This window comes from Ascidiella aspersa, chromosome 1 (genome assembly GCF_963924565.1).
Source record: "Ascidiella aspersa chromosome 1, kaAscAspe10.2, whole genome shotgun sequence".
NCBI lineage: Eukaryota > Metazoa > Chordata > Ascidiacea > Phlebobranchia > Ascidiidae > Ascidiella > Ascidiella aspersa.
In genome coordinates this window covers 1,563,786-1,576,410 of record NC_139447.1, presented here as the reverse complement: position 1 = coordinate 1,576,410, position 12,625 = coordinate 1,563,786, and the positions used below count along the sequence as shown (strand labels likewise).

The 12,625-nt window shown below is 35.7% G+C and overlaps 1 protein-coding gene across 1 annotated transcript; it reads left to right on the top strand.

Annotated features, from left to right (window-relative positions):
• The first annotated feature begins 5,151 nt into the window (after positions 1 to 5,151).
• LOC146166472 (uncharacterized) lies at positions 5,152 to 11,630 on the top strand. Its single transcript, XM_083389011.1, has 8 exons — positions 5,152 to 5,263; positions 5,560 to 5,753; positions 6,543 to 6,692; positions 7,012 to 7,194; positions 7,708 to 7,931; positions 9,313 to 9,496; positions 9,739 to 9,859; positions 10,651 to 11,630. The coding sequence occupies exons 1-8, from the start codon at positions 5,163 to 5,165 to the stop codon at positions 10,829 to 10,831; spliced, it is 1,338 nt and encodes a 445-aa protein (XP_083245137.1). The 5' UTR covers positions 5,152 to 5,162; the 3' UTR covers positions 10,832 to 11,630.
• Positions 11,631 to 12,625: the final 995 nt, after the last annotated feature.

The window sequence follows — 12,625 nt, the reverse complement described above, 5'->3', positions numbered from 1 at the left end:
CTAAAAAGTATCAATTACGTAATTACGAACTTGCAAAATTGTATTGCTGTTTTATAAAGCAGTTTGCTCAAAGATCGCTTTTTATTCCCACTCTTTAACCAATTAAGTAACGTAATGACGCTATAAGTATATCCAAAAGATTTAACCTGCTTGTTCTAAGCACCCTAATCTCTTAAATTTAATTGCTTCACGTAATAAGAATATCAAAGCCCATACAGAAGTAGGTATCATTTTGGACGTTTCGAATAACTCTTTATTCATTTTCAACATCATGTTGAAAATGAATAAAGAGTTATTCGAAACGTCCAAAATGATACCTACTTCTGTATGGGCTTTGATATTCTTATTACGTCTTACTACAACCTCCAACCATTATGCTCCAAAGTTAATTGCTTCAAGTTTAAAGTTTTTTATTTTACCTTCCCGTTGAACAAAATATTGCATATCCTTCGTCCAAAAATCCAGACTAATTGGTCCTGAAGGCAATTGGCAAATTATACTCGAGTTTGTTCAAGGCTTGGCGTTTTATCGCGTATGGGTTTACAACAGAAACAGTTTTGTCTAAATATCTACTAACTGCCATTTTCTGCAGTGCTGGAGAAATATATCTTGGTAGACCCTTTGAGCGTGGCAAAATTAGGTACGTTTCTGCTTTAATTTTACTGGTACGACCAGGATGCAGCAGACAACGGTGCTGTGGCTCTTTTCGACATGATGCATAACTAAGCTTGTGTGGTTAAGTCGATTTTCATCACATAACTCCGTGACATAGTGACTTGTTTCGATTTTGGGGTCGCGGCGTACATTTCCTGCGGGTGACGTAATCACTAATCAGTATGACCTTACTAGATTAATACATGCGAACTAATCGGTAATCGGTTTGCAACCTTGTTGTACTTTGCAGGTTTACGGGCTTCAGCTCACGCCTCTACATCATCGACGCCTAGTGCGGAGGAAATAGAAAGAATGTTAGATGCGATTTTGGGTGATGATATCCCTGGTAGGTCTTCGTTAAGTGTACGACCGACCATTAACTACCCATCAAATACCTACTCTCCAAATACCTACTCTCCAATAAGCTACTCGTCCAATAATGACTCTCCCAATAGTTACTCTCCCAATAGCTACTCGTCAAACAGTTATTCGTCCAACAGCTATTCGCCCAATAGCTACTCGTCAAACAGTTATTCGTCAAACAGCTATTCGCCCAATAGCTACTCGTCAAACAGTTATTCGTCAAACAGCTACTCGTCCAATAACTACCCATCCTACCCATCTTACCCACCCAACTATATCAGTCAATGTGGTGGTTATTGGTCGCGTCAGTGCCTCTCTGGTAAGCGCTTATCTGTTGGCGGAGTTATTTTGGAGGAGAAAATCGCCACCTCTTACTGCGATCGAAGTTCAAACTGCACTTGTGTGTCTTTCGACGTGGAATTCCCAGTCCAAAATGGAGTTTCAGGTTAGTATTGTGTGTAAAATAGGTGTTAAGTAAAACTAAGTTTGTCGTACTGCTAATGTATAAATATACTAGTGTTGAGGTAACTAAAACTTTATCCTTCTTTATAGCCATGTCTTAGTACCGAATGTACAGCAACAAAATTTTATGTTGTTATTTAAATCTTGAAATTTTATAGCCATGTCTTAATACCGAATGTGCAGCAACAAAATATCCTTTCTAATTAAAGAAATGCTATTTATCTTATGTTTATCTATCAATTATGATTATTTTTTCAACCATAACCGATTCTAGTAACACATTACCAATTTTACAAATTAAAACTAGTTTGTTAACTATTTTAATTCTGATTTATTTACATGTCTCAGTACAGAATGCGCAACAGCATAATTTGGTTTTGAAAACTATAAGCCGCGACGAAAAGTTATAGTAGAGAAGTCTTCGTTCGAAAATTAAATGATGTATAAAAAAAAAATTTTTAATGTTAATTTATGGTTAATTTTTTCAGCCAGGTCTCAGTACCTAATGTGTATGAACATAATTTTATAGGTAATTTAATTCTTGTTTTTTTTCAGTCGTGTCTCAGTACCGGATATACTGCAACATAACTTTAATTTCATCACAAAATGCTATTTTGTTGTTTTTTTAAACCTTGATACCATGTTTTTTTAGCCATGTCAGTACCGCATCTGCAGCAACGTTTCAACAATTCCACAAATAAAATCAAGTTTGTTAACTATGTTAATTTTAATGTTTTTCAGCAATGTCTTAGTACCGAATGTACAGCAACATAACTTAATATGTTATTTAAATTTTAATTTCTTTTCAGAAATGCCTCAGTACCGAATGTACAGTAACATAACTTTAAATGGTTTTCAATCTTGATTTCTTTACAGCCGTGTCTCAATACCGGATGTGTATGAACAGCTCGATGCAGGATTGTTCTTCGCTGGCCAAGCTTCATGGACTGGACGAGCGGGCCAAGTGTACGATGAGTCAGTGCAACACTTCAAACTGCAACTCCTTCTCACAACTTGAAACCTGCCCCAAGCTTGATTCTGACGGTGAGAAATTTCGGGGAAATGGGCTTTTGTAAGGTTAACTTCGAAAGCACACATTGAATAAAAATGTAACAAACTTTCAAGTTAAAAGAACCCCATAGAATACATATAATTTAAATAATATACATTCTATATATGATTATTCTATTTTATTTACCATATTTTAATTTTATTTAATCGAACACATGCCATCGCTATATCAAATGAACTGCTTAAGGTAATTCTGAATCGAAATATACTGTGCAAGGACTTTTTCTTTATCACGATTTGTGTTCATTTTCAAACGAAAATCACTTTATTTATCATACATTTGTGCAAATATAAACACAAATTATTGAAATTACTGGTTTTGACAAAATAAAGCAGCTTAAGTTCAAAATACTAAATAAACGTTTGCATATATTCAAAAAATATCAAACTTTTCCATGTTTGATGTATTTTTTTTCAGAGATTTACCTTTAAAGAAAAAACTCTACGATACAAATTAATTCGGTATCGGATGAACACCAATATAATATGAATATCTGACGAGTACCGATACTGTAGACCGATATTATCGAAAACATCCATAACAGTGACCTAAGATTTACAAGCGCAGCTTCTTAGTTGAATATTATAAATATAAGTTTCAACTTTAACCAGGCCTATTTTAACTTGAAAAATGTTTATTGGCAGATTTCCAGCTGTGGCCTAAATGCAGCATGAAAGAATCCTGGCCCATCTTGCGTTGCTTCACCCCTTTGGCAGTTGGTTACCCCTACACAAGTCTATCCACTTGCATGTGAGTGTTAGTCCTAATAGAATTGGAAATCATTAAATATGGTTTTATTTAATTTACTAGAAACTACTGACTCCATTCCATCTTTAAAACGAAGATCTAGTCTCTGTAGCCTTAATCATGATATACTTTTTGAATAAGAGGGCACCCTTTAAAACTGGTTATCTAGAAGAAAAAAATGCCCCTTTAATTATTTTTAAAACTGTTGAACTCGTTCCATGGATTTTACAACTGGGTTGTATCGTTTTTGAAAGAAAAGAGGGCAAAATAAACTCAGGTACACTTTGGTAGGAAATTACAGGGCAGATACATCACCTTCTCAAGGAGTAAACCTACGCACAGACACGTTTTACACCATATTATACCGATATTGTTGTATTCAATTTACTAAAAGGTATTGGCTCCACCCAATATTTAAAATGAATACCTAGCCTTTGTAACCTTACTCATGATATACATCTCGAAAAAGAGGACTCCCTTTAAAACCATTTTTTGGCGTTCTTTCAAACTCTAATCTAGATATAGAAGAAAATACCACCCTTTAAAATATTTTTTTAAATGTTGAACTCGTTTAATTGGTTTAACAACTAAGTTCTTCCGTGTTTGACTTTCTATTAAACGTCTTTAGGTCCAACATGGACCAGATGTACACTTGTGTCCGCAATTACACTGATTGCTTAAAAGGTAACTGCCTTGATATTTTCACAGACCTTGGACTTCGTCAATACTACAAGGTAGGCTTCGTGTGAAAAATAGTTTTTATATATCAGTTTGTTATTATGTTGGCTGTGTGAGTTTAAATTAATTTCGTAATTACCTAAACTAATACTTTAAGATTCCGAGTTCTTCGCAAACAACTGAAATAAGTGCCCTAATTTTTAGTATTTAGAACTCAATGGTTATTAACTTGTTGACATGACATGTAGCCTATTGATTTGAAGGTCAGGGTCCTAATTTTTAACTCAGTGGTTTTTTTTGTAAAGTGCTGTGTGTAAGTGTTTTGGAGCGCCTCAATTTTAAAGCTATTTCCTTAATTAGCAAATTTTTAACCTGGTCCCTTTAATTGTAACTTATCAAGTAATTGGCAACTTAGTGTATTGGGTTTTATTTTTAAGCGGATGCCTTAATTTCTAAATTAACTTCTTAATTGGTGACTCAATTGCTTGCTTGTTATCTTAGTACTTTAATATTTTAACTCAATTCCTTGTTTCAACTTAGTACCTATGTTACTTGCTCAGGACCTTTTAACGCAGGGGTTTTTAAACTTTTTTTACCGCGGACCCATAAACATTTTTTTGGCCTCGCGTGGGCCACAATAGGCAATTTGTTTTTAAATGACGAAATAAAATTACGTCACAATACAAATAGACTTCATAAGTCTGCTTATTTTGTCCACAAATGTGAAAGTGAAATAGAGTCTTAATGCATTCAGTGCAATACCGCTTTATTTTTAATTGAACTGTTGTGTGACTTCTTAAATATACAATAATATTTCAATTAGACTTTCATGGACCCCCTAAAGCTAGGTGCCGGACCCCAGTTTAAGAACCCCTGTTTTAACGCATTGTCTTGGTTTAAACTTGTTATCTTACATTGGAACAAACCAACTCATTGCATTGGTCTTTACTTCGCGACATGACTTGTAGATTGGTTAAACTTACAGATGATAGTGGACTATGCGGAGCGCTATCCAACACTTACTTCACTGGTGACAGCACTTAATGTAAGTGACAGCTTGATGTCCTCCATCGCCGGCTATGCTTGTCATGTCAAAGGCGGCGCCCAGGAAAGGCAGATAAAAAGTATGATGAGCGGCTTGAGCTACAGCGACCAGCTGCTAAGGGGACCAAGCGCTTCTAGTTACATGCCAGCTTGCGACTCGCGATTTCTCCACGACATGGTAGATGTTGGAATCACCCTGGCAAAGAAATACTTCACGCTCACATCGCAAAAAGAGGTTTGCGGGTAGGTCGTTGTTTTGAAAGCTGTTGAGAGCAAGTATTTGCCTTACTTCCAACATTAATTATAATAAGTTAAAGCTGTAATCCGTGTATGTTTTTAGGGGACCGAAATGGTCTGCTAAATTTCTACAACGGTCTCTCCAGCAGCGGTGTAATGATCGAAGTAAATGACTTGACTTAAGTGCACTTTAAATAGGTTATTAAAACGCTCCTACATATTATTAAATCCTTGCCGGATGAACAGTTTATGATACAATACCTCTGCAGAAACAGTGTATCCATGTTCTGCTGTATTTGTAGGTTCATAGAGGAGAGCTTTGAATACGCAATGCACGCTTGGGTTGCACGATGCAGCAGCAAAATGTTCGAGGCTTTCATAAAAGTCAGCTTGGGCCCAGCATTTCCGGACTTTACGGACGTTATTATCAAGGCTCATGATTTCGTTTTGAAAAATTGGAAAACGGTTCCGGCAGTTATGTGTGGAAAGAAGGAAGGTAAAGAGACTTATCTCGTCTTGTCTTCCGTTTTTTGCATCGTCTGATTTGGTGTCATTTTGTGTTGTTTATACCTCGCGGACCTCTTTGGCCAAATTTTCCCCAAAAGGAAATTTGTAGCGCGAAAAACTTTTTGCTGTTTCAATGTTGTTTAAGTTGCAAAAACAAAGTTTGTTCAGGCGGTAGAAGTGGTGTCTAACCCAAAAATCACTGCAAATAATGAAGTAGAGCTCGCGCCCCCTAAGAAACCCCCCCCCCCCCTCCCGGTAAGGTATGCATTTATTCGTAAAAAATCTGCGGGTCGTATCTAGTGGGCGGTACTTTGGTAACCTCTGGTCGAAATCCGTTTAAGAAATCAAAGGGAACAACGCAGCTTAAAATTTATCGTGCAACATCAGTCTGTCTGCTTACTAATTAAGTTGCTTTGCATAATGTGTAACAATTTTATCATCAATATATTATTTACTTTAGGACGATTACATTTCGAGCTGCATGCTTCCCTTTGTCGTTTAATAATTGATGTGAGGGTTTGTTAAAGGGTGAAAATCTATGTTTAGCTTATTTAGGGCGCATTAGAATCAAAAATGTCTAGTAGGGAGTTGGGAGGGTTGTGGAAAGTTTTAACGTTGAGTTATTGTACGCATGCTCAGTCATTGCAATTAATTTTTATAAAGCGTTCAGTCGTCGCTCTGCAATATTCTTCGTAACCCAGTGGTTTACATTTTTTTTTGTTTTCAAAGAAAATTTGTTTTCAAAGAAAACCCTGTTTTATCTCAACTTTGTTTTTAGCTGAACTTGCCCCAGTCACGAAGAGCAAGATTTGCTTCAGTGGTACTCAGTTGACTTCAAAGTTATCTTCAACTACCTACGGAGCACTTAGCACACAGTACTGCCCCATCAACAGCCAGTGTGGTTTCTCACAAGAAAGGTCTTTCCTCAGTAAGTTAATCTTGTTTCCTGCTAAGCAAGCGGGTGTTATCTGAAATTTTTATCAGTATACTGTACAGGTACTTGTTTACAACACAATAGCTTTAAGTGATTTAAAAGCTTATTTACACAACCAAACGAATTATGTCATGTAGATCATTTTCGGCGCACTTCAATCATTCAAAGCAGTCAAACTCGAAATAATCCATTTTTTTGTTAAATTGACAAAATGGTTTTCAGATTCAAAGTAATCCTTTTTGCCGTTGTCTTTTTCTTTTTGGTTCGTCCTACTTCAATCCAGTCTGCGAAACAAACCCTATGTTTTTTATAGGCACCACCAAACATCGAGGTTGCGTGAGTCCTGGTCGTGTGATTGACGTCTGCCCAATCCCCGTGACCAACACTAAAGGGAACAGAAACAACTTGGTCAATTGCACTTCAACCACTTGCTCGCGTGAAATGTGTAATCAACCACCAAGACCCCATCCTGATTGCCCTATGCCAAACCCAGACAGTAAGATTTACTTTTTATTTATTTGGGATTGGTTTTGGAATGACTTAATAAAAAAACTCTAGAAAAAGATAGAAAAAAATTATTGATTTTTTACAATCCATTTTTGTCACAATAATTAGTTTTGTAAAATCATTATTGATAAAAAAATTCCAACGTCACAGTTAAATGACCGACAAAAGAGGGAAATATTTTTTTTAATTTAATGGCAAATTTTGTAAGTTCCTAATAGTAACTAAAGCTGTATTTAATAGAAGTAAAGTCTCGTTTTGGTCGCCAGGTTTTTGCAGGTTCAGTTAGCGTCAATATGCCTTCTGAACATAATAACGTTCAGTTTTAAGGTTTAATCTAAAAATTTTATCAAATCTTAATCAACCAAAAAACGGTTAACTTTCATTAATCTTTGTACTACTTAATTAAAAGGTTTTTGTGAAGTATAATCTGATAAAACCTTCTTTGATGGCCTCGAATGCCAAGTTGAACTTCAAGGATAACCACATAAGTTTACGTTTACAGAGGTTCAAATAACTCCGATGTGCCATTTGGAGTCGAAGCTTGACGGCCTGCTGTCCTGCTTCAAACCACTGCTACAAGCCTATCCCTTCTCTGACTTAAACACGTGCAAAGCGAAAATGGCTGAGCCCTTTAACTGTGTTCGCAACATTGCCTTGGACTGTTACTCCAGGGTTGATTGCTGGGATGTATTCAGTGCCTCAACCACGATACGAAACTATTACCCGGTATGACTCTGTTCTTGCTTTAAACATTTTTAGTTTTACAAATTTAACTTTATCATACCTTTAGTTTATTTTCGACTTGTATGAAAAAACTTTCACCGTATTAAAACAGGGACAAATTGAAAGAGAAGTACAATTATTGTTGGGATTGGTAATAGTACAGCAGGTTTTTTAAGGTGGCACAAAATTTTTAATAATCTGATTTTTAACCTTACACATTTCAGTTTAAGTGTTGTAAGACTATAAGCATTAAAATACTTCTCAAATGTCAGTGAGCACGTGGCTCCTTAAATTACAATTGCCCTTACCTTATAGTAGGAGCACACATTAGCTAATTTAAGTTTATGGTACTAAAGTTTCTACTTACACTGATGCTGTAATAGCACCAATGTTTTGTATGTATTTACTATTCTATTTAAATAAGACATCAATCGACTTGACCAACCCATTGTGTTTTAATAAATGTCAGTGACTTATCGAAACCAATCGTGTTCACTTAATATTTGTTTGTTAATTGGCCTTGCTGGTTAAGGTGTATGGGAATGCTGTTTACAATTTATATGTATTTAATATTCTATGAGAGATGAACCACTTGTGAAAAGCCTTGTATGGGTAATACATTTCTAAACACATAAAAAGACTTCAGTATAGCATCGGCTAATTTTCACTGAAGAAGTATTTTTGTTAGTGTTGCCAGTGTTGTAAACAAGTCTTTGGTGAAAAAAATTAAGTTTAAATCAAGTCATTTAAGAAAAAACTTAAGTCCAAGTTGAGTGATTTTGAATAAATGACAAGTCAAGTCATAATTAGAGCAAGTCAATTTTAAGTCTAGTCCTCAACGTTAAACTATTAAAGTCTAGTCCTCAACGTTAAACTATTAAAACTACTTTATAAAAATTCAACGTTAAACTATTAAATTGGTAAATTAGTCCAAATATCTACAAAAAAAGACCAAAACGCAACATATTGCAGCAAAATGTTTTGCGCACAAAACTTAGGATAAATAACCCTATTTAAAAATAAAAAATGCCTAATAAAATAACTTCTTTTCAACTAAAGTCATTGTCCAAAATACTTTTCAGGTCAAGTCATTTGTCCAAAAGACTGAAGTCAAGTCGTGCCATTTAAAAAAACGTGACATTAGTGCACTTCAGTCAAGTCACAAGTCATGAAGTCATTACAACACTGCTTTTCTTTCCAAGGCAGACCCTGGTATCGGCTTTTAAGGGTTTACTGAGCACATGGCACCCTAACATTCTAACTGCCCTTACTTGTTGTTATTGTTAACCTTATAGTGGGACCACACTTTGGCGAATTTAAGTTTATGGAACTAAAGTTTCTAAGCCCGCAAGTCATAACAACACTACCTTTTTTTCCAATGCAGACCCTGGTATCTGCTTTCAAGAGCTCTTCGAATATCATTGACCTCATCCAGTATTTCGTCAAAGGAACCCCAATTGCATTTTCGTCTAACCTCTTGTTCGAATACGCGTGCTTTGTTCAAGGCCGTAGAGCCTCACAGCAGCTTAAAGCAGCCTTAGCTCAAGCACCGACAACACTAAACATGGGTAAGTTGCTCACTTTAAGGCGGTGATTATGTAAGAGAGGACCCTTTTAGGGTGTACTCGTTAACAAAATTTAAGAAACACTGGCCTAACCTAATCAGCTTTCGTGCTTAAACGATAGATTTTAGAGTATTTATTACCAGGGTTCCCAACCTTTTTTTACACCGTGCCCCCCTTTGAAAATTTTGGGAAATCAATGCCTTGATCACAAAATACCATCGTTTATATGAACGTTTCATTTGCAGGTCCATACGGCGGCATAAATCTCGGATTTTGCGACAACGATTTGTTGCCCGATATTTACAAGTGGTCGGTAAATTCAACGAAACAAATCTTCGACGCGACTTCGAACAAAGATTTCTGCTTGTAAGTGGAACCTGCATTTCATTGAACTGTGTTTGAATTCACTGCTTGGGGAACCATTAAGACACTTCTGCAGAGTTTAGTTTAAAAAAGTTATCAAAAAACGAATATCATTCATGAAATAACCAGAAAAACATATTTTAAAACCAAAAATCGAAGCGTTTTATTTTCTGCTATAATTTAGCCTTGGACGAGTTAAAACAAATCTACAGGAAAAGCCTGTATATTGTAACCATAGCACCGTTAATCTCTAATAAATCTTTTTATTTTATGTTTAAAATAATTTCTTAAAAAGTAACTTTTAGGTGTCGCCGATACTTAACATTTTTAAATAGCGATACTTTACCGGGTCTATCCGACACCAAATGACGTCACTACTACACTCGAGCTAGCAAAATAGATAGAATTTAAACGCCCAATGTAAGGTGAAATTCTATCAATTTGGCATTCTGTGGTAGGCTACGATACCCTAGTATCGGACAGGTAACGACACTAACACTCGATACCGGGTATCGGCTTCGATCCGTTAATATCGGACATTTGATCTTAGTTGTATTGCATCATTTGTGAACCTTTTTTTTCTAGTATGAATTTTTTGAATGTTTAATCAGATAATTTACCCATAGGACGGAAACTAAAACTAAAGGTTTATTAGAAAATGATTACTTATCGCAACTTTTGAAAACCTGGCTCTATTAAATATTTACAGTTGTATTATTTTTATTATAATTTTTGGTCCTCAATAGATTTGTTCTGAGTCGAAAACGACCTTTTTTAACTCTGATTTTTTAAAGGGCGTTCAATGGCCTCATGGACAAATTTTCCAACGCTTACCAAACCCGGTGTGACACCAAAGCCAGTGCTGTGGCCTTAAGTGGACTTCTCCAGTCCATAACAAGAAGCTTTCCAGATGTTTACAAGACTGTACAAGTCGTCGAAAAGCTGATTGCTGAGTTCCGTCTTAAATGCGCTTAAAGCAGTTTTATTTTAAGTGATTTAAATGAAATGATTTATAGGTTCCTGTTTGTTTTAAATGTTTAACTTTATGTTTATCATTGTGTATGTATCGACTTGCGCTTTAACTTAGTGAAATAAAGACAGCAAATTAAATGTGTGCCTTTTTCTAAAAGTTCGATTTTTTAGTCAATCAAACAGAACAGTTTGGTATGTATGACGTGCTTTAAATGTTGCTTGCTTCCTTATGTACGCCTCCCGGTATTTCGTTGCTTCGCAAACCATAAAATATTTTCAAGTGGCTTCGTAAGAATTAATGATCATTATGTTATGTCTGCCAAAAACTACGTTTATGGAGTAATAAAGTTTAAGTCGCCTATACGGTTATTCAAATGTAGTAAAAAACAGAAACTAACCTGTCAGAGCTACAAAAATTCAACAGTTTTTTTTTCCGCCTTAAATAGTTGGCCTTGTAGCGCACGGATATTTACCGACTAAGAGATTTTGTGTTTATTGTGCAATTTACGCTGTAACGGCTTATGCCCCAGATTTATTGTCTACTCGCACCAAAGTGTAAATGCTAAATGTGCTGTTCCGCGATTATCTCGGCGGTCAGCAGTTCGATTGTCTGTGGCTACTTAGGCCGCTATCCGCTTGTAAACGAGACTTCTTCTCAGTTATCGTCTTGCTGTTCGCAACTTTGATATTGCAAGTAGCATCTGCTATATGCTAACTTGTCCGCCTTCTATAGTTTCAACTGGTTGTTCGCTTATCATATAATACAATTATATTAACCTATACGTCTTGTGGTTGGCTAACGAGTTATACGCACGCAACCTTCAAGCAACCTTTAAAACGAGGGTCAGAAACTTCAACTAAACAAACTAATCTCGTGCCCCACAGCCTCCCCAAACCAAACAAATAGTTGGACATTTTTAGTTAACTTACTTTTAGTAAAACACGGGACTTTTATATTCCGTTGTGTTAATTTCAACGAGATACGACGGTATTTCATTATTTTGCAATGCTGTACTTAGCCTAAAAACTGAACTGGCTGGCACTCCATAATGATCCACATGATGGCAGAGATGTCCTTGTTTTGATGCAAACATATTGCAACGAGGCAATATAGACAGTTAGAAGTGTTGTTAAGAAGGTTTGTCAGAACCTGCTAAAATGCTTTCTAATATTTTGCCTAAATATCGCTCGGCTTTATTGGCGTATTGTTTTTTGCTTTCTTTCGTCACAAACGTTAAAATAGATTTTTTTAAATGCTAATTTTACATTAAATTGGATTTTAATTTTGCCCATCAATATTTAAACGTGTGACACATTAAATACTAATATTGTTTTAAAATTATTTAAACTGGCTTGCCGAATAACACATCCGTGTCTAACGATGCGTAACAAACAGTACGTTACGCATTACTGCGCATGTAGAAAGCAAAGTTACAGTTTCAATATTTCGCGGGAAAGAATTTAACATGTAAACGCTATTGCTGTCTTCCAATGTGTGTTTAATGTTAGTTTGAAATAATATCATGCTTTCAATTTAAATAATACGATGCTTTTTATTTGAAACAATATCATGCTTTTTATTCGTGCTGCTGCAACTCAGACTTGTCATTAGAGTTTCATGAACCTAAAAACTAAGATTCACGATTAGGTTAAATACAAACGTAATAGATAAGGGTTGTACGTTTTGTTATCAAACTCATTGTATGAAGGATTGTGGTGTGTAGGGATAAAACAATTGTTGTTTTAACTTGGTCAAGTGGTTTGTTGGTATTACTCTATGCCCATTTAGGCTTGCTT

Bases quoted from the DNA above. Each gene is read 5' to 3' on its own strand.
- LOC146166472 (XM_083389011.1), top strand. From the start codon at position 5,163: ATGCCAGCTTGCGACTCGCGATTTCTCCACGACATGGTAGATGTTGGA. The intron at 6,693-7,011 runs GTAAGTTAATCT...TGTTTTTTATAG, and splicing joins ACAAGAAAGGTCTTTCCTCA to GCACCACCAAACATCGAGGT. The intron at 7,195-7,707 runs GTAAGATTTACT...TTACGTTTACAG, and splicing joins CCCTATGCCAAACCCAGACA to AGGTTCAAATAACTCCGATG.